The sequence below is a fragment of the Lissotriton vulgaris genome, chromosome 3_1, assembly GCF_964263255.1.
Source record: "Lissotriton vulgaris chromosome 3_1, aLisVul1.2, whole genome shotgun sequence".
Taxonomy (NCBI): Eukaryota; Metazoa; Chordata; class Amphibia; order Caudata; family Salamandridae; genus Lissotriton; species Lissotriton vulgaris.
The window spans coordinates 391905795-391929030 of NC_141689.1; the positions used below are offsets into that span (position 1 = coordinate 391905795).

General features: G+C 44.2%; 1 protein-coding gene across 2 annotated transcripts in view; it reads left to right on the forward strand.

Annotated features, from left to right (window-relative positions):
• Positions 1-23236, forward strand: part of PARP8 (poly(ADP-ribose) polymerase family member 8) — a 670996-nt gene that overhangs the window by 411496 nt on the left and 236264 nt on the right. For both annotated transcript variants that reach the window (XM_086960612.1, XM_086960613.1), the window contains 2 exons: positions 7544-7634; positions 17536-17602. In XM_086960612.1, coding sequence (XP_086816738.1) covers positions 7544-7634; positions 17536-17602 — 158 coding nt within the window. The remainder of the gene's footprint in view (positions 1-7543; positions 7635-17535; positions 17603-23236) is intronic.

Consider the following 23236-nt stretch of genomic DNA (forward strand, 5'->3'; position numbering starts at 1 on the left):
TCCTTCGAGATTACATCCGAAGACATTGTAACTGAAGAAAATGTGGATGAAGATTTTATGGATCAATCTTTTGACGAACAATTTATTCAAACCTTACAAGAGACAGAAACATCCATGTTCGACGAGATACCAGATGATATAATGCTGGAAGTTTTAATGAACTATGAAAATAATAAATAATTTTTTTTTAAATCAAAATAAATAAATAAATAAAAAAACGAACAAAAACAACAAATAATTAACATACAGTATTAGAAAAGTCTATCATTCTTTTATCCTTAAAGTACGCTGCCCAGAACGCTTTCCGGTTCGCGAACTTGGCGCTTACCACGCAAAAAAAAAAATATATATTTTTTTTTTGGACCCTCCTAGGCCCTTTTAAAACCTCCACATAAAACCTAGGGGGTCAACGAGGATCTACTATGCCCCCTTATGGTAATTTCCCCCTTTGTTTTGGCCTCCTCTTGTCTCTCGATCCTACCGAGAGACAAGATGGCGGCCGCTCCGGACTGTTTAGAATGTTGACAGACACCGAAGGGCCAATCAGCTTCGCTTCGCAAAGTTCCGATACGCGAAAAGTTCGCTAACCGGATCGCTGCCCGGAGCGCTGTTACAGATATATATCTTGATTTAAACGGTAATTTCTCAAAATCCACTGAAGCACATATATTGAGACCTAGCAAAGGCACATCGGGCTAACAGTCCCTACAATTTTGCCAAGTTTCGTGAAAATCCATTCAGCCGTTCGGGCTAAAAGTGAGTCCAACCGCCCTATGGAAATGAACATGGGAAAAACGCGTTTTGGGACCCCCCTTTTTTCTCGGCCCCCCCTTGACAACCCCCCCCCCAAATTTTCAGGGGCTGCTCAGAAACAAAATGTGCCATTTTCCTGAAAATTTCAGCCGATTCCGTCCACAAACGCTAAAGTTATTAGACAAAGAATTTTCAGAAATGCCATAGGGAAAAAATCCTAACTATATATACCTACTGGCGACCGCCAGTAGGTAATATATATATATATATATATATATATATATATATATATATATATATATATATATATATATATATATATATACATTGACTGAAAACCCATAGGATTCAGGGACTTTATAGTTAGTTGGACATTTTACTCGTAAAAACCATAGAAATTCCCCCGTTATAGTCAGTTCAGCTAACTATAACTCGCGCCCCCACAATGCACTGCTGATGACGTCACGTATAATTATTTGAGAAATAACAATCCTAGGCAATCCACATATATAAAACTAGCAGCCCGCCCCGGCATTGCCCGGGGCAGAAGGGGGCTGGGGGCAGCATTTTAGGCTTCTGTGCACTCCCGCCCGGGCCCCCGCCCGCCCCGGCATTGCCCAGACCGCCTCCCGCCTCCCGCTTTTAGGCTTCTGTGCACTCCCGCCCGGGCCCCTGCCCACCCCGACATTGCCCAGACCGCCTCCCGCCTCCCACTTTTAGGCTTCTGTGCACTCCTGCCCGGGCCCCTGCCCGCCCCGACATTGCACAGACCGCCTCCCGCCTCTCCTTTGCCTTACCTGAGCCGCCGATCCTCCCCACGCTTCGGACTTCACCGCCACTCCTCGCCGCTCGTCACCGCTCCTCCCTGCCTGTCGTCATCACGCACGTCTAGGTCGCGGTCAGCGCTACGTCGCGGCCGGCCCTAGTTTTAGGGGACTACTTTATTTTTAAATTTTAATTTTTCATTGTCATTCTTAAAGCGTGAATGAACGATCATGTCTTTTATATTCTTGTTACGCCGATGGGCAAACAAGGGTTTCATCAATTTAGATTTTTGGTCTGGATTGCAGTTTAGAATAAGCCAATTGGCATTAATTACTTGTTTTACTTTAGAGTCTACAGTAGAGTGTCTGATGACACATACCAATTGTTGATTCTCTCTGGGTGCCTCTATGTTTGGGGCGCAGTAAGTGATCACGATCAAAAAACCTTGCTCGCTTATAGGAATCACATACTAAGCGATGTGGGTAGCCTCTTTCTATGAACTTACTTCTCATAATTACTGCTTGCCATTCAAAATCTTTAATGTTTCAACAGTTTCTCCGAACTCTCAAAAAAAAGGGAAAAAGGGATGCTCTGCCTTTGATTCCGGGGGTGAAAGCTTGTAAAATGCAGCAGAGTATTTCTAGCAGTAGGCTTTGTGAAAAGATCTACTTCCAACTTGTTATTCTGATGTTTTATTAAAATATCAAGGAATTCTACTTCGTCTAAACTCATGTGGGCAGTGAATTTAAGATTCGAATCTATCGCATTCAGCCAATGCAGAAACTCAGTTAGAGAATCTTCCCCATTGGTCCAGATAAAAAAGATATCATCTATATATCTGGACCAATGGGAAATAGACTCAAAAAACGGTGCAATCTCATTGTGTATATATTTTCGTTCAAATGATGCCATGTAGATATTGGCTATAGATGACGGCACTGAAGCGCCCATACTTACACCCTTAATCTGGCGATATATAGCATGTCCAAATTCGGAGATATTCTCAGACAACACAATGTTTAGACAAGCTAGAATGAAAGATTTAGGACATTGGATCTGAAACTCATCTATAAACCAAGTTGTAGCTTCAAGTGCTTCTTACTGGGGAATATTCTATAGAGTGACTCTATATCTAGTGTCACCATAATGTCATTGTTAGGGTTAAAAATTATACTTTCAATTTTATTTTTCATGGCCCCAGCATCTTTGATGTAAGATGGTATTTCTGAAATATGAGGGCATAAATAAAAATTAACAAATTTGGACAGAGGTTCAGTTACAGTCCAGATAGTATATATTATAGGTCTATAGGGGGGATCGTGTAGATCTTTATGCATTTTTGGTAAACCATAAATGCACGCAGTTTTACCTTTATGGAAGTTTATGAAATCAAATTCTGTTGAGGTGATCTCCCCGGCTAAGAAAGCCTGGTGAGAAAGAAAGTGAATATTTTTTGATATTTTTGCTAGAGGGTTCTGCTTAATTGTTAAGTAAAAATTCTTGTAGTTTAACATCATATTCATTTTATTTTCATAGTCTTTGGTGTTTATGACTACTATCCCCCCTCCTTTGTCGCAGCTTTTTCTAGTGAGGGTGTCATCTGTAGCGAGGTGGGTAAGGGCTGTGATGTCACATATTAGATCATTCATGACATGGTCAGTGACATCACTGATCACATCTCAAATTACATCACTGATGACATCATCCAGTGACTGTGTGTTTCTGTAAAGTTTAAATATGTTTTATATATATACCATGGTGTATTGAAGAATGATTGGGTGTATATGTGTCTGGATGAAGGATTTAGTAGGTGCGTGACTGACTGTATAAGTCAGTGATTAAATGTGTCTTACTGGGTTAGTGACTAAACTGTCTGAATGTGTGCATCAGTATGTCTGTTGTTGTGTAAGCTGTGGCATGTGTTGGTCAGTAGCTACATGAATGTCTATATGGGTTATTGATTGGTTGCCTGAGTATTTGTATGGTAGACTGACTGTGTGTGTGGGTGGCTGGGAGTTGTGTGACACTGTGCATAGATGTGTGAGTGGTTGATTCACTAGGTGTATGGGTTGAAGAGTGCATGTGTAAACAGCTGTATGGGCGGGTGAGTGTGTGTATGGGTGTGTTGGTGAGAGATTGGATGTCTTAGTGCACATGTCCAAGTGACTACACATGTAAAAGGCAATGTATGTTAGAATTGGAGTATATAAATGACTATACGTGAGAGTCAGTGATTGTGAGAGTGGCTGTATGGATGAGTGTGTACATGAATCAATAATTGTGTAAGAGAGTAAGTATTTGTTAGTATATGTTTGAATAAGTGAGGTGTTGTGTGTATAACTATATAGGTGAGGAAATGGGATTGTGATTGATTCTTTGCATGGCTGACTAGGTGTGTGAGTAACTCCATGGATGAGTGGCGGTGTGTGTGTCTGTATAGGTGTATGAGTGCATACGATAGTGTTATGTTGATGAGTGACTGTATGTTTAAGTGATTGTATGGGTGAATAAGTGGATGTGTCTACACCTAGCAATCAGTTAGTGCGTTTGTAGTAACTGGTATTGGTGTGTCGATGGTTACGAGAATGGTAGTCTGTTTTTTACAGTGGGTGTATCAAAGGTTATATTAGAGTGTGAGGAGGTGCATCGTATAATTATGTGGATGATGTCATCAGTGATGTCATTTGAGATGTCATCAGTGATGTCACTGACCATGTCATGAATGATGTAATTTGTGACGTCCTCAACAATGCATTGCGGGGTTGCGAGTTATAGTTAGCTGAACTAACTATAACGGGGGAATTTCTATGGTTTTGTATGAGTGAAATGTCCAACAAAATATAATGTCCCTGAAACCCAGGGGGCCAACTAGCCCACCAGCTGCCTCCAGTAAGCTCCAGGGAGCTGTGTTACAGAGTGGTGTAAAAAGGGGGGTGGCCTTGGACAATCTCTTTGCAAGGCAACTCCCTGGCGCTTGCTAAAGGTACTTGGTGAGCTAATAGGACCCCAGGGACCCTAAGGATTCAAGGGGACTTAATCACCCAAGTTAAAACGGGCCACGGGTGCGTTTTTACATTGGTGCAGGCAGGGGGCGAGGCCTGATGTGACAAGTGTGCAAATGCGCCCTGTGGCACATTTTAAGTTAGGGGATTTAGTCCCCTTAAATCCTGAGGGTCCTTGGAGGCTAACTAGCCCACCAGGTACCTCCAGTAAGCGGCACAGAGCTGCGTTGCAGAGAGGGGTAAAAGGGGCGTTGCCTCCGAACACTTCTCTGCAACGCAGCTCCCGGTACTTTGTGGGCTAGTTTGCCACCAGTGACCCTCAGGATTGAAGGGGACTTAATCCCCCAATTTTCAATGTGCCAGGGGGTGCGTTTGCACACTTGCTATGTCTGGCCCCACCCCCTTCCCTGCACCATTCAGCAATGTGGCCCCTGGCTCGTTGTAAATTGGGTGATTAATTCCCCTTGAGTCCTGAGGGCCAACTAGCCCACCAGGTACCTCCAGTAAGCACCACAGAGTTGCGTTGCAGAGAGGTGTCAAAAGGGGCGTGGCTCTGAACACCTCTCCGCAACGCATCTCCCTGGCGCATACTGGAGGTTCTTAGTGGGCTAGTTGGCCCCCAGGGACCCTTGGTATTCAAGGGGAATTAATTCTACAACGCTCCAGGGGGCGTGTTTGCTGAGTGATGCTCGGAGGAGGCGGGCCCTATCCGCAATGCTGGCTTGTTAAAAAAAAAACTATTTTAAGAAGGGGGCTGTGTGGCCCCCCTTCTCTTACCCTTTTTTGGGCCCTGGGAACCCCATCCCCCAGGGCCTGGCCCCCGCGATTTAAAAAAAAAAGAAAAGGAGGCCTAGGGGGTCAGGGTGTTTCTACCCTGCCCCCTTTTTGCTTTTTCCGCGTTTCTTTTTCTGTTTTCTTGTGCTTTAGTTCTACCGAGGCACAAGATGGCTGGCAACACTTCCTGGTTTAGAGTGTTGACAGACAGTTTTTAGCCAATTAGCATGCAGCTCGTGCTCGTAATGGTATGCTTACTGTCCTCGGACGGTACGCGTATGGTACTTCGTCTATAGATATATCTATGAATTTACTTTGAAATTTCTAAGGAACTACTGAACAAATTTACACCATTTAACAAAAAGTGTAATATGCGAACCAAACTCTACCTTTTTGCCAAATTTGGTGTAATTCCGTTCAGCAGTTCGGGCTGTAGCCTCACTTAAAGAACCCTATTGAAAATTGCATGGGGAAACCACGTTTTGGGACCCCCCTTTTTTCTCGGCCCCCACTTGACAAATCACCCCAAAACTTTAGGGAAGGAGCGGAGCAGACCATTTTCTTAGAGAATTTTTTGAAGATTCGTCGACTGGCGCCAAAGTTATTCCAAATAGAATGTTGCAGAGTTCCTAATGAACTAGGTCCTAACTATATATACTACCTACTGGTGACCGCCAGTAGGTAATGCATAAACATATCCATATGTATATAATCTTCTCCTGTAGCACAGATGTCTTCTGCTGTTTGATTGCCAACACATTTTCCGTTTTTCAGATGCTATTTTCTGTAACTGAAATCTGTATCTGCATTAACTAAACCCTTAAAGCCTTGTAATATTGGTAATCAGCTGCTAATATCTAGCAAAGTTTTTAATTTATTTGAACCTACAGATTTTCTAACACTGAATCTCCCCTCAATCGAATGTGGTCTTAGTACATTGAGTGCTCTAGTTTCTTTATTTCTGTAGCACGGAGGCCATCTATTCCCACAGAGCGCCCATGTGTATCTCCTACTACTCACAAATGTAACCGAGCTCAGTGTGATTCAAGGAATACAATTACAAATTTCTCATGCAAAATGTTGCTATGTGTTTTTTTGTTCTAAACATTGAGTCGCAATTAAGTGGAGTCTTATATAGTTACAAGTTTATTACAGTTTGTTTACTGTACACACGTTTATGTACAGGCCAATTTGCAGCAACACAGATTCAATTATACGGGCAAATGTTTTGCAAAATCTGCTTAATTAAGAATTCTACTGTGTAAAGAGATTCCATAGTTTGAAAATAAAACATTTACATATATCCTCTTAGTCAACGTGTTTTTTTTGTTAAACCAGCATTGGTGACATGAGTGACTGCATAAATTACCCTCTCTTATCCAGTTTTGTAGAATGTAAAGTATTTTATGAAACCCATTTACTTAACAATTGATCTCAAATGGCATTTCCTTAATATTAAAATGGAATTCAATTAGAAAATGAATCATACTTTATGCTGGCACGTAGCCATTTAAGCAGGCATTACTTCTCTACTGTGGGCCCCTATGTGGTCTCCTTTGATTTGTCCATGATTTCCATGTAAATGGTGTCTGTCACAGAGAGTCCCCATTTAAACAGTTGTATGAAAAACATTGAGTGACATACTGTATATCAGAAAAAATAGAATTTTTGTCATTCTCTTTTGTTGAAAAATGTTCTGTAATTTGCAGGAAAATGCTACGTAAAATAAACTTTGGAAAAGAGTAAAGCATTGTACCATTAAATACAAAAAGAGAGATGAAATGATAGAGAAATGGGGTAGATATATGGTGACTCCAACCATTAAAACAGTGCAGAAGCAGAAAATGCAGCTGGACTAAACCCTAGTACTCGCCATCCTCACATGTATGTTGTGTTTTCTCTTTTGGGGAAAATTCAACTTTGGGGAAAAGAATGGTGCTCAGGTATCATCTTAAAATAGATTATCTTATGTGGCAGGTTTCATTTGTAAACAACATTGTTTGGATTATAGTTCATTGGATACATTGCATTCTCACATCAGCTTTACCAATGTAAGTAGTTTTAAGTGCTTCAAAAATAGATGCCAGTCCAGAAGAAGCTCACTTTGATTTGCATGTGAACTTTTATTCAACATCATAAAGCATCATGATAATATAAAATGTTTTGGAGTGACGTATACAGTTTTCAATAAAAGTAATAATTGGGACAGAGAAGTGCCATCTAATTTCATTTTCTTTACACTTTACTAGGAAGAGATAGCCATTGCTTGGGATGTGATCCGCACAGAGCCTGTAATAGTGCGACTGCACTGTTCGTTAACACAGTACTTAAATGGACCAGGTTTGTGGATGTTTTAAAACTGTCTTTATTATATTTCGCAATATGTATTATTAGGTTTCATAATATAATACTTTTCTGAGATGATTTGCAATCTGTTTGTAAGGCTGTATTATTATCGAGTTAAGTTGTCACTCGTGTTTTATATTACACTGTTTTAAAGTCTTTGAGGCACTAAAACCCAAAAATGACTTTAGGGAAGGAAGTCTTCACATGGCAAGAAAAACTGTACTGCTCTGTCCCCGGTTATGCTGGATCTTTGCATTCTTGCTATTATTTACAGGGATCTAGCTTCAGAGTGGGCCTGAATATGGTGCAGAAAAACTTTTACACTATTTTAGTTTGCCTGTAAGTGTTTTGAGTGCCTTCAATGTGTGATTAATATGAACTCTTTGTTCATGGATAATTTTGAGTTTCTCTAAGCCCTGTTTACTGACACATATATACACAAAGTAAGAGTGCTCTAAGCAGAACCAAAGTAGTGGTCTGGATGCGGCTCTGTAAGTAGATTGGAATATTGGACGATCTTAAACTGGTATTGCTTCCAGCAGTGTTTTAATTTGCAAAGAGAAGGTGAGTTCCATGCTGAGCCAAATGGAGAGAGTTTCATTTTGTGGACAGTCTTGGTTGTTACTCCTAAGAGTGAATACACATCTTGGTGTGTTTAAACTGGTGACAGTACTACCTAAATACTACGCAAGTAATTACATTTCTTCCCAACCCTTACCTTGATTTGAGATGGAAAGAGGGGCTTCAATGCCTTAGATAGTCTGTAAATGCCTAGGTCATAATCGGTGATATTGGACCTGGTTTCTTTTAGCAGGGTCAATCCCAGATTTTGCCTTCTGTTGCTGAACCCGTTTTTGTTAGTTTTAGGATTCAGTGCACTTTTGCCACAGTTAACCAGTGCTAAAGTGCTTGCTCTCTCTCCTTCAAACATGAAAAATTAGCATACACCTAATAGGCACATTTCATTTGCTTGTAAGTCCCTAGTAAATGGTACCACATTTACCCAGGTCCTGGAAGTTAAATGCTGCTATTGGGTCTGCAGCACTCATTGTGCCACACCCTTTTAAAGCATGTCTCAGGCCTTACACTGCAGCCTGTAGTGCAGTTTTAATCTGCCATTTCGGCCTGGCGAAGACTTTTTAATACTTATAAGATGCCCCTGGGGCATGGTGCATTGTATATAAAAGTTGGTCACTGCTGTAAGGCGTATCTCTGCCATTGACTAACACCGGGTTACTGTATTGCATTAAATAATTGATAACTTGGGATTGGGAGCACATAGAGATATGCTGCTTTCACTCAAATACATTGTAATTTAAAATCCACTTTATTGGTAAAGTTTGTTTTTAAGTCACTGTCCTAAAAATGCAACTTTTAGAAAGTTGGGCGTTTCTTGTCCTAATCATCTGTGCCTTCTCCCAGTGCCAAGTCACATGACTGTAAATGGCTCTGCTGTTGAGGTTTGTGGACTGCTTCAAGACAGTGACACATAGGTGCTTAGGTGTGGAGAGGATGGGCCATCCTGATAGTGTGACTGGGAGTGGCTGTACACAGGCCCACTTACATTTCAAAGGGCTTTGCTTCCTGCACACACATAAGAATTCAATACCAGGCATGCCCTGTCTTTTATAACCCCGGACAGTTTGGAGCCTTGACAGGAAGCGGAAGAACTTTACAAAAACAAATGTGGTGTAGGATAGGGAGTCCATTCACACAAAGACTGGCACCAGGTATGGATATTGGACCTCCAGAGCCACTCATCAGAACACTCCTGGACCTGTGGACATCAAAATAGAAGAACTGCCCTGCTACTGAGCACTGCTTACCTTCAACCCAGGCTAACCTGAGTGACACCAATCGTCAGTTGGTTGACTTCCTATGTGAACTGCAGGGACATAACTATCTCCAAAGTCCAACTGTTCAGCTGATCTGCTGCCCTGGACCTGCCTGAGATCTGCTGGCCTCTCCTTAAGTGAGTTTCTGATCCACAACAGTCCTGAATCCTTGGCTGGCATTGGTCTGATCTCCTTCAAATAACAAGAGGTGAAATCCTGAAGTTGGGTTCTTTGCAACTGTGAATGGGCCCCTTAACACCAAGACTCTGCCGCCCATGATGACTGCCAACGCCAAACTCCGGTGACACCTGCTGTTTGTGCTACAGCGACCGCCAGCGATGACCGGCAGCATGAAATCCCCACTTCATGCATCAGCATCGACAATCCACTGTGAATGCCACTGAGAAGCTCCAGCAATGACCATCTGTAATGCCTGACCAGCTAGCTCTTTGCACTACAGCCACAACAGCCCATAATGCCAGGGCTGCCCTTCATGCAACAGCAATGACCATCCGTGACGTTCTGCCTGTTCCACGCCGTCTTTTCCACTGAAAAAGGAACTATTCGCACCTGAGTTAACTTTTTTTGCTGAACTAACCTGGTCCTTGTATACGAACGGTGCTCCATTGCGGGCAGCCTGAACCTGTGACTTTCCCCCGGTATTTAAATGTGCCGCATTTACAATGCGGCGCACCATGGGGCAAAAACAACACAGATGCAGAACACATCAGTGCCGTAAAGGCGGCGCAATGCTGGAGTTGCGTCGCAAGCGTGACGCAGCTCCAGCAATGCTCTGGGGGGCGTATTCTTCCAATGCTGCTCAAGCCTTACGCCTGCTTCATGCAGGCGCAGGGTTTTGGCGCAGCATTGGCCTAAAAGTGACTAAGTGAAATCTTGTAGATTTCACTCAGCCACTTTTAGGAGGCATTCCTGCACCGGAACGCCCCCCCCCCTGCGCAGGAACGCCTATATGTGGCGCAGGGCTTTACAAAGTGACGCATCTCCCAAACTGCTAGTTTGCACTCCAGGCATCGAGCCCTATCTTTCTTTTTATTTCAGTCATGCCAAATTGTTTTATCTTATTATATTTAGGGGCCTCATTAGGATGGCGGACGGACCTTCGTCCGTCCGCCACCCCAGAGTAGGAGGGACCGTCCGCAGGGGCAGCGGCGGTCCCTCCGTTATGTGTTGTGTTATTTGGTATTTATAAAGCTCGCAGCTACTCCCAAGAGTGTCCCAGCACTAGGAAAAAAAATGGCAACATAACATCATAAAGAAAATCCACGAACAGCAGAACCCGGCAGATCATAATGCTGAAAAGGCCATGTTTTCAGGTTCCTCCTAAAAGCAAGGCGGTCTTGTATCTGTCTAAGAGAGAGAGGTAGGCCATTCCATAGCCGAGAGGCGACTGCTTAAAAGGCTCTTCCCCTACCCGGGATAGCAGAACCTTCGGAGTCGAGATCAAAAGCTGAGCAGAGGACCTCAAGGTACGCTACGGTATATAAGGTTGACATCTTTCCCTAAGGTAGTGGGCTCCAATCTTATGAAAAGCTTTAAAAACTAAAACTAGAGCTATAAAATGTATTCTTTTCCGTACCGGATGCCAATGTAGGGCAGACAGTAGATGAGTCGTGTGAGTCCTAGGTCCTCTAAAAATGATGGCCCTGGCCGCCACATTCTGGATTACCTGCAGTATGCCAACTAAGTACTCTGGTAAGCCCAAATACAGGGAGTTAACGTAGTCCAGTCTCGACACCACCAGGGCCTAAACTACTGTTTTCATGTGAGAGACTGGAAGCAGGGGGAGAAAGTTCCTCAACATTCTCATCACCCCAAAACAGGCCCCTGCCACCGATTGGAATTGCGCCTTCATGGAAAGGGCAAAACAAAAGGGGATGATGGATGGAGTGTTGAACATTGTAAGCACTCACCCCCAGTCAAATGATCAGGGTTTAATCCAACATCATTCTTTAGCTTACTCAGCTACCCCAGTTCAGACATGGCCATATGCAAATCAGTCTGACCCTGTGCCTCATGTAACCAGTCCAGCCTGAACCACCAAGCCATGACTTCCCTGGACCGGAACACGCATCCTGGGACTGGGTTCTGGCTAATCAGCCGTCATCAGCCAGGCTAGCTTGAAACCAGTGGCAAAGTGAGAAAGGGACCCACTTCTGGGCATACCCTGCCAACTTAGAGTGAACAAAGCAAAACCAAAGGGGATGATGGACGGAGTGTTGAACATTGCAAGCACTCACCCCTAGTCAACTGATCTGGGTTTAATCCATCATCATTCTTTAGCTCACTCTGCCACCCCACTTCAGACATGGCCATATGCAAATCAGTCTGACCCTGTTACTCATGTGAACAGTCCAGCCCGAACCGCCATGTCTGAACTGCCCTGTCCTGAAGAAGACCCTTACGCAAGGACCCCTCTGGGGTCGAAACGTGGACAACTTACTACCTGAATTACAAGCTCAATGGACTAAATGTGACAATTAACATGTATAATTGAGCCATGTCTACATACAGAAACAGTTGGCCTATGTTAGGCCGGAAAGGTTCCATTTCATGTGTTAATGATGTACATATGTGACTGTACCCTTTTCCTGTCCTTCACTCACTGACTCACCACCTTCTATCTTACACTCTTTTTCTCCCGCACATTGAGAGCACTGTAAATAATTATTTCACTGTTATCCTTTGGAGCAACTGTGTTGCCATCTAATGCTTTGAATTTATCTTGCATTCAATGCCTGTTAAACTTGTAATTAAATATGACAAGGGCATTACATTAAAAAAATTAGTGATGAATGCTTTTGTGCTATTAAGTTGTATTACAAGTTTCTACCACGATCAGGTCTTTACTGTACTGCTTAACAGACCCAGGTCTGGTAGTTTTACGTGGGTCCTGTAGTGTCTTGCTGGACACGTTCTAGTTGTTTTACTTTGTAACCCTACACTGTACACCCACCCACCACTAGTGTCACGAGTCAGGTGACCCAGTCAATAAAGGGGCGGAGCGCACGTGCTCTTGGCCCATTAACTAGCAGACATGACATTGGCGACGAGGAGTGGCTGTGCCCCGGCGTGCAAGAGCCAATGAAGAAGGGGGAGAGAAGGCTGCTCGCCGAGAGGGCACCACCTGAAACGATTGGCGCCGGCCGCCGAGAAGCCCGCAGGGCGTGTGCTGAGCCCCGGGCCTGAAAGTTAATGAGAGAGTGACCGGGAGCCCACCCCGCACCTCTCTAGACCTGCCGAGTGCTGCTGAGCTGTCGGAGTGCCCACGGAGATAAGCGGACCGGCCAGAGCCCACCTGCACCGGCCGCAATTGTGTGACCCCAGACGTGTGGAGGAATGAGGCCCGCAGGCCGAAGGTGAGCCTATGCGCGGGTGCAGCGGCCCCAAGTAAAATAAGGCCAGCGGAGCCCACCCGCAGCGTCCAGAGACAGAAATCGAAAGCGGAGCCCACCCGCAACCTGCCGATAGTGACTGCACCAGCCCCCTCCCCCGCCGCACAGTGTGTGAAAGTGAGGCGAGCACGGCGGCGGGGTGAATCAAACACCATGATAAGCCTGCAGTGTGTGGAGAGCTTGGGGCGTGAAGCGACCCCCGCGGGACCGGAGGCGCCGCCTGGCGCACGTGAAGTTGCAGTGGGAGCAAAGACTGGGAGTGGAGTAGCTAACCACTTGCCCGCCCCCCCCCCCCCCTCAAGCAACCCGCGTCACCCGCCTCCTTGGCCACTGACAAAAGTTGACCGACCCCAGCAGAGGCCGCAAGCAGCCTGTAGCGCCATCCAGCCCCCCCGCGCAGCCCATGTGCCGAGAGAGCCTCCGGCGAGGGGGCTGGAGATGCCAGTAAACACTGTGTGTGGCCAGCGCCACTAATTCCCAACCAAAGCAACTCACCTGAAGGTCAGAGGGAGTTGTCCTGCGGTCTCCGGCCGCCCATGTGTGTCTGGGGGGCGGCAAGATCGTCGAGGCTTCAGGAGAGAAGCGGGAGTGGCCGGAGCAGGGTCGGTGGAGCGCTGATGATAGGGAGGCCAGTAAAATAGGTGCAGAGGAAGCACCCTCCACGAGCTGCTCCCCAGCACTCTGCCCGTAATGAACCGGTGTGAAAAAAAATGAAAAGAAAACAACTTTGCCTGCTCCACGAAGGAACCGAACAAGGCTCCAGAAAAGGGTATAATAAAAGGGCATGGACGGCCATTAGTTACCCTACACTATCATCTAGTGGAAACCTGGTGTTACTGCGCCAAAAGAAATAAACAAGCCTTGCACAAGTCAAGAATTAAACAAGCCTAGCACAAGCCAAGAAAGGGATTTACGGGGGAGGAAAGCAAGCCTGCAGCAACGCGGATGGAGACGTCAACCCATGCTAACTGCTAAGGAGAAGTGTGGTGACGCCTGGTGGCCACAAGTGCTCACCGCAACCGCAGTGGAGACAACAGCATCACGCTGGACAGCAGTAAGGTTCCAAGACCGCCTACCGCAAGCAGCAAAGTGCAAGAGCAACCGAAGGAAGCGCGCAGGTGTACCCAGGACGCGGATGGTACACACCAGCGCCTGAGAGCGAGGAAGCCACACCCAAAGCACTAGAAGATGTGCGCAGCAAGTACCCAAGTACTCGAAGAAGCATAAGCAGAAGTGCAGCATGCACGTAGAGTAACACGACGATACATCATTCTAAACGGCCCGGAGACGCCAACAGTGACTGACACCAGCACTCGCCGCATGCAAGCTAAGAACTAGAGGAATATCTATATGCCATTACCGTTTGAAAATACAATGATAAAACGGCCCCTCAGTACCGACGTGCTAGCCTAGTTAGAAAACGTTTCTTGATGTGGGAGTGAGCATTCACGTGCTTAGATTGGTTTTATCGTGAGGCTGTGCACTCAGCACAAAAGGAATATATTTTTCCTCTGCCCATGACTCGATGAGCATTTTTAACTTGGACAACGTTTGATGTATGCTTTTCGTATCATGAACTAAGCACCGTTGTCTTCTACAAGCTCCCGAAAAATCCGTTTTGATTTAATTTATAAATCAGCCTACTATCAGACTTGAATCAATGATTGAAGCATCATCTGATATTGGAACATCATCCAACAAAGTAGGAATCATAGCTTTTTGCTATTTAGTATAGATTGTGGCTCCTGAAGAAGGCGTATGTCATTACGCCGAAACGCGCGTCGATAGTATTGATTTGCCACTTTTTTTGCTAATTTTAGATGTCTGTGTTGAACATTAATGCTTATGTGTTTTTTTAGGTATTACTTTATTGTAAAATTGTGATGTTGTTTTATATTAATTTTTGATTGAATATTTCTGTATTGTCAAATTGTTTTTATATTTGAACAACTATTAAAATAATATATGAACCTTTTTTTAATTTCTTTGTTAAGAATTCCTTATTGTAACTACACCCAGTTTAGATGGTTTGATTTTATACATACATTGAGTAACACGACAACGCCATGGAAGATAAAGAAGCGCAAGGAGTAACGCTACACTGAAGATGTACCACGGACGGTACGAAGTGAAGCACAAACTTGCAGCCGCCATGCACAATGACGTGCAATGAAAGCGCGACGCAAGGTCACTAGGCAACCAAAGGAGGCGAAGAAACCATGCACGGGTAACACCCCAAGAAGCACAAAAGCCTCACCGACAGCGCACGAGAGAGCGTGCCCAGCGAAGAGAAGGTCCAAGGAGTGGTGACGTAACCCTCCTGAGACAGCGAAGCACATGAAGAGCGCTGACAAAAGCTCGCCAACACAAAAGCACTGCAACAGAAAAGGGACAGTGATCACACAGATCACTGGAAGCATGAAGACTCACGAAGAGGAAGCCGACCACCCAGTCTGGTCGCAAAGAAGAGAAAAGCCGGCCACTTAGCCTGGTCGCAAGGAGATGAAATCCGGCCACCCAGCCTGGTCGCAAGGAGACGAAAGCCGGCCACCCAGCCTGGTCGCAAGGAGAAGAAAGCCGGCCACCCAGCCTGGTCACAAGGAGAAGAAAGCCGGCCACCCAGCCTGGTCGCAAGGTGAAAAAAAAAACAACCATCCAGGCTGGTCGCAAGGAGGTAAAGCCGACCACCCAGTCTGGTCGCAAGAAGGTAAAGCCGACCGCCCAGCCTGGTCGCAAGAAGGTAAAACCGACCACCCAGCCTGGTCGCAAGAAGGTAAAGCCGACCACCCAGTCTGGTCGTCAGGAAGATGAAGTCGCAAAGAAAAGGATGACCAGCCCGCCTGGTCGCAAGGAGAAGAAAGTCGCAAGGGAGATCGTCCATGAAGAAAGAAGGGTGACCACCCAGTCTGGTCACGAGGAAGACAAAGCCAGACAATCGCATAGAAAGAAAAGGAGAATCTGACCAGCAAGATGGTCGCCAGCGAGGAGAGACCTGGCAGGAGGTCTGCTCAGAAGGAAGGAGACGTCCGTGAACTGAGTGATCAAGAGAGCATCTGGAGGAGGACCCAAAGAGACGGACGCAACACCTACAAGAATCAGAAGCAACAGGAAGCAAGAGAGAAGATTGAAACGACTGGTCCAGTCAGAATAGCAGAAGACAGTGTCCAAGAACAAGGACAAGACCAGAGGGAAACAGGTTGAGTGCACGCTGCTTGGAGAAGCCTGGTCAGGAAGACAAAGACAACAAGATGACCGGACTGCGTCGCGAAAAGGAAGATAGAGAAGTAGTGGCACTACGCCATAAAGGAAGGAGATGAAGAAAGGAGTCATGTGGCACGACGCCATCAAGAACAACAACATCCAGAAAGGTGAGGAGAGGTGTGACAAGTCTACACACCCACCAGAAGAAGAGGTGACACGCACCACAACACCGTGTACAGTGACCCGCAGGTCCAGGAGAACATTGATGGCACTAGGAACAGAACAGGCATCTACTTACAAGTTCCCCGACGACCGGCCGACTACAGGAGAGTACGGGCTGGACCATTGGTGACACCTACCTTTGGGATTGAGCGGAAGATTCGATGCGGAAAGCATTCAGACGTCCGGCTGAAGGAGAACTGATCACTCCACACCAGCACATGGATATCCAAGGGGCAAAGGCCTCAGGAACACCGGTGGCAGAGGGTCCTGACAAGAGAGATGTATCCACCGCTGTCTATCCTGCAATTCCTGGGAAGAAGAGGAACTTGTGCGCAAAGGCAAGAGTCAACAGCCACCCTCCAGGTGGATCTACTGACTGCGAGGTAGTAATCTCATCTCCTCCTCCATTCACACCCAGACTGTGAAGTGGGAGCAACGCTGCAGAGGACACCCAGCCCAGTGGAAACCTGAAGAAGAGGGCCTCCGGGACATCTTGTGGCAGGAGAACACCCGCGAGAGGGGCGTCCCAGTGAGAGGGATGTCCTTCAACCACTCCCTCCTTTGCAATGTGAAGCCAAGCTGCCTTCAGTGATGAGACCAGAAGGACTAGTAGAAGATAACATCCCTCAAGGCTAACATCTGGTCATCCTGTTCGGCGTCACCCCAAAAACAAGATCTCAATGGACTGAAGAACACACTGCCATGGCGCAAGTCCAGAAGAGCACGCCCACCGAGAACCAGGACACCGAGCCCAAGAGAACGAACGATTCTGCTGCAAGTTTCCACCGTCATCATCTAGCAGGCAGCTGAAGAGCCTCCTTCTAAGTTTACGAGATTGCATATTTATGTTTTTCCTCCCACAGGTTCGGACTTTGCTTTTCCTCAATTCTTATTAAAGTTTGGGAGGAATGTAGTGTCCTGCTGGACACGTTCTAGTTGTTTTACTTTGTAACCCACCACTATACACCCACCCACCACTGGTGTCACAAGTCTGGTGACCCAGTCAATAAAGGGGGCGGAGCGCACGTGCTCTTGGTCCATTATCTAGCAGAGTATCATGGTGTCCGCCGTGTCTCCATTCATCACCATAATGCGGGCCTAGGGCCCGACATTACAGGTTCCCACCTTAAAACTAAACACGTACATCTTTACAGTGGCATAATCTGTGCTGGGACATCTTTAATATCAGGTGTTTATTAATGAACAACATCTTATTTTCTGCAGTGCCCACCGTGGATGTTTTCCAGATCTCGACAAAGGAAAGATTTGGGTTGGGACATCAACTAAAAAAGTAAGTTGAGAAAATGCATGTCTCTTATAATGTACCTATAGTTTTTCATATTTCTTTTGAAATCATTTTAAATACGTAAAAGAGATTAGCTTGATTATTATATTATGGAAAATAGAAAGAAATTCTTACCAAGGGACCACATCACCCGCACTTGCCCAGGCAGTTGGGCGTCATCGTCTAAACAACTAGACAACACACTGTTTAAAAAAATCCTAAAACAACAAACCATAGCCTATACATGTAAGACGTCCAAGAAATTAGCAAGTTTTTTTTACAAATGTTACATAAAATGTTACATAAAACAGAAAACACAGGTTGCATGTAGACTCAGCATTGCATTTCGTACCTACAAGCTAATGCATGCCCAAGAAAATTCACCATAGAGTAATGTGTGTGTTAAGAAATATCAATTTCTAGTTTAAAATGAAATAGAGATTACCCTAACGAAGATAAAGGGGCAGATGTATCAAGGCTTTTGCGACTCGCAAAGGCCGAAATTCACAGAATTTCGGCTTTGCGACTCGCAAACGGCCTTTTAGGATGATTTGGAATGTATGAAAAAATCGCAATTTAAGGAATCGCAAAAAAATTGCGATTCCTTATTTTGCCATAGCATTTAAGGAATCGCAATTTTTGCGATTCCTTAAATGCTATGTATGTAGCAATTTCAATTTGAGATTTTTGGTTTAGAAATCGCAAATAACCACCAACATGCGAATTCTTTAAAAAAAACAAAAATTGTCATTTCTTAAGGTGGCATGTGAGGCACACACATGCCCAAAGTCAAGACGAGAATTGAGGACACATCAGTAAAAAAGAATCACAATACCTAACTACAACACAAGAAAAAGTACCTTACTTTTTCACAATTCCCAAGATGCAAAAGAACCGGATTCCACCTCCCGGTCGTCCCATTGTTTCAGGGATTGGTTCTGTTTTAGAACCTCTATCTAATTTTTGCGACTTCTATCTGAAACCCATAGTCCAGGGTACAAGTACATACATAAGGGACACCACCGACCTCTTAGGACACATCGAAGATCTCACTTTTGATCCCAGCAAATGCTTTCTAGTGAGTCTAGACATAGAAAGTTTATACACGAGTCTCCCCCAAGATGACACACTAGGGGTTTTGAGAGAAGCTCTGGATACCAGTGATTGGTCCTATAACACGCCTAAGACCCTCATACTGAAGTTTGCTGAACTTGCATTAAAACAAAATTACTTTGAATTTGAAGGCCAAAAGTACCAACAAACCTTTGGTACTTCAATGGGAATCACATTCGCTCCTAGCGTGGCAGTCCTATATGTCTACAGTTTTGAAAAAAGATTTCTACTTTCCAATCCTCACATCATGAACAAAATCCAATTTTACAAAAGATATATTGACGACGTTTTCCTTATCTGGGAAGGTACTATGGAATCATTGCAAACCTTTCTTAACTGGATTAACGGTTGTGATCCCAATTTGAAATTCACTAACTCCATCAGCAAGAGCACAATGACCTTCCTGGATTTGGATATTACTCATGAGAATGGGAAACTGGCAACAAAAACTCATTTCAAGCCAACTGCAAAAATTCATTACTCCATTATACCAGTTTTAATCCCCGCCCATTAAGAGAGAACCTTCCCTATGGGCAGTACCTGAGCCTGCGCCGAAATTGCTGCACTCTACAGGACTACAAAAACCAAGCACTTTCCACTAAACTCAGCCATCGAGGTTATCCGGAGAAAATTACCAGAAAAGCCGAAAAAAGAGCAAGGAACCAAAACCGTGAAGGCATGTTGGAACCCAAAAAACCTGGAACTGAAATAATTCCACTAACTTGTGTAACAACATACAACCCGGTGTCAAATCAGATAGCCAACATAGTCCAAAAACGCTGGTCAATACTTAATTCTGGGAAACTTAATTGGGAAAAACCCCTGTTCTCATACCGGAAAGGTAGAAGTCTGAAGGACACCTTGGTCCATACTAGTTCGCCACAACCCCAGCATGAAGCCAACACAATAACCAGCACATGGGGCCTACCAAAAATTACAGGACATCATCATTGTGGAGACTGCAGTGTATGCCATTGGACCACGACCACAAAAACACTCAACTTGGAGATTGGTAAAGTCTGTGAGATGCGCAATCACACTAATTGCAATTCGCAGAATGTGGTTTACTTAATCACCTGCCCATGCAATCTAAGGTATGTGGGCATGACGAGCCGCAAAGTCAAGACGAGAATTGTAGAACACAGAAGTAATATCCGATGTAAAGGCAACATTTGTCGCATGACAAATCACTACCTGGAATTGAATCACACCCCTAATGACATGCAGTGGGTTGTCATTGAACAGTTACCTCGCAGTACCAACAATATCCAACAAGCCTTGTTGGACAAAGAACAAAGGTGGATATATCGTTTGTCAACGCATATCACCGGCCTAAATGATAATATTCCTTGGAATTCCCTTATTCGCTCATAAGACTTAACATCATTCCAAGAATCTGATTCATTAGCGTGTCTGAAGTATACATAAGATTTACTCATTAGAGTGTCGGAAATATACAATTCCCCTTAAATTATAATATTATTATGCTTCCTTGTCACTGTCAGGCAGCTACATCATAGCTTAATGTACACCTAAGTGAACACCCTAGTCTACCCTACCTGCACTGTATGCAGGAACTTCTGAGTAGCAGGACCACGGTCCCACCCTTTCTGTACCTAACCGTTATACTTCTGCCTAATAGGGCCATTTTCGCCATTAAGATTAAATATTTGACCTAGTAACAAATATTTGACCTCGCCACTAAGATTAAATATTTGAATTAGCAATAAATGCCTCTTTACAAAATCTAAATGCACTTTTTATGGTATACTCCTTTATTTCTTTATTGCCATCTTTCGCTAATAATAATTTAACTTAGTCTCTAACATGGCCCAAGTGATTCATCTAAACAATCTTTTAGTGGTTTGGGTTCCATACACATCTAAAGAAACCCATTTCAATATGGCCGCTAATATCCTCCTTTTATGCCATTCATGCCGATGCAGTCCTCACGCAGACCCGGGCACGCCCCCACGTGACAGCGGAAACGCCCGAACGTAATGACGCGCCTGTGAGACCCGGAAATGCGGGTGGCTTCAAGCTCCCGTATATACAGCCACAAAACGGCAATTCGCCGCCAGCCTTTGTCCCGGGGACACACATACTAGGTGTAACGGCGGAATACTCGGATTTACCAAGTAAGAAAAAAACCATGAGCGCGGCGGTCTTTTACCACCATGCTCGTTTCACTCAGAATGCCACTATATTTCTCTCCGTAAATCGTTTAGACAAACTTCCCATTTCTTGTAATCCTGTATACTTTCAGATCGTGATCTGAGAGAGGCAATACAAAATACCCCCGCATCCTGGGACCAAGATTAGAAATTCGAATTCTGGATAAAAGTATATATCCCGGTTGTTGACAGTAATCAATGCTTTATGAATGTTTGTATGCTAACTAAAGTAAAAATGTGCATGATCAGTTTTGCACAAAATCAACTAGGTTTCAGTTGATTTACCCTTGATCTATCACATGTGTTACCTTTTACAACAATAGGCCCACACTGTTACCCACGCCACAAAGTATTCATTAATAACATAGGCACCAATCCTATGTTGTGATTTGAATGTATTGGTTGTGTGTTTTTTTGCATGGTAAAGGCATACTTCATGCGTCCATCTGACCACTCGACAACCACGTACTATTCACCAGTACTGTCGATATTCACAGCATGACAGATATTGCACAATGGATATCACCATCCAGCACTGGGGAATATAGGCTTAAGTATAGCCTACGCTGGAAACATATATCTAATACCAGTATTCCATAATGTATTTTCCTTTAAAGGTATTTTTGAGAGGCCAACAAAACGGGCGGTCCTCTCGGCATGACACACATTCCTTAGCGTGAATGTAAATATGCAATACATGTGATAATTTTTTATCACTCACTTTATTCTCACTTATTCACACTGTTTTTGAGAGGTCCTGAAGAAAGCCCGATATATTTTTCCCAGAGGCTGAAACATGTCGACCATCTGATGATACATACAGCTACACATAGTGCCTGTAAGAAATCATCCACTCTCTATCAATTTTAACCATACCCCAGAACTCCGAGAATAAATCATTTGACAGTATTCTGGAGGTATTTCTAATGATAAATACATACACTTAGTCGCCCATCACATCACCTCAAAAAAACCTGCTCCACTGTAATTCAGGTGTTGAAGCACAGCCAGGTGGCATTCGGCCGCCTGGCTGGAGCCCGATGATGAAGCATGACACCAACCAGGTTGGTGTGTGAGGGTTTTATTAAACAAACCTTAGAGGTGCTAATTTTCACATTGTCAGACATTATTTTTGTTCCTGACCGTCTTCTTTTGTTCTACCTCTCCAAGTTGTTTTGCGAAATAAATGATAGGTGTCTGGGTTTAAAGCAATGTATTCGTAAAAAGCTTTGTAGGCAATTCAAACCAGAACACCGTACTTTTTGACCATCATTCCCTGGGAATGTTTATAACACTGTTCTTGGTCTACTTTCACTACTCTACTCTTCGTCTTAAGGTATAAAATCGTGAACTTTGAATTCCTATATATAAATCCAAATATAAGCTTATGCAGGAGACTCTTAATTACACGCACATTGCGGCAATCAGGGCCCACAGCCAGAATATATTTTTCCTTTAATCGTTTTCCTTTATTTTCTTGATTGTAGTAGAGTTGTGTTGAGTCTGAACACAATTGATATACTATTTATGAGAATCGATGAGTTATGGATATGGTATTTTAATTACTGAGAATTCAGCACTGTGTTCTAAGAGCAATCTCAAACGTCGTCTTCCTAAAAACTTTGTAATTTTGCCTTTGCATTGTTGTCCGTGAATTTGCAACCTGGTAAATGCAATGTCTTTTGCTACTAGAAAAACACAGACCTCTTATAAACCTGTATATAATTGTCTTATTCTTATCTTCAAATAAATGCGAATATCATCTGTAAATTGCAGACAATACCTATTTCTCACAATCATTTTTTGCGTCCATATTTTCTGGAGCAGCTTGGAAACTTAGCACAGCTGATTGGCTTCCTGTTATCTATTATCGAAGCCAAGTCCACTTTTACTGTATGTCGTATCTTGACCAAAGAAAGACAGACACTTCTTTATATTTCAAGGAGCTTTATTCACTGCATCCTTCTCTGTCCCTGTCCCTATTCTATCTGCCCCTTTCCTGCCTACACTCCTCCTCTTCCCCTGGCCCTGGCTAACTCCACCCACCCAACTACTAGACTGCTAACTCTGTTACATCTCCCCCTTTCTTAACAAACAAACAAAATAACAGACTGGCTCAAATTTCTTCAATGAGTCTTCTTGGACGTTGAATGTCTCGGCTGGATCGCAGGGACACGATTCCAGTATCAGTCCCAGAGTCCACTTGAGGATCTCTTGTCTGACTCACACTCTCTTGATGAGATCGATCATGTCCTTCATTGACCGGCGTTTCAGTCATCTTTGTGAGAGCTTCTCTCATGTCCGGAGTACACTTCTTAAAATGTGACACATTCCTGGTGATTCGTCGATGATC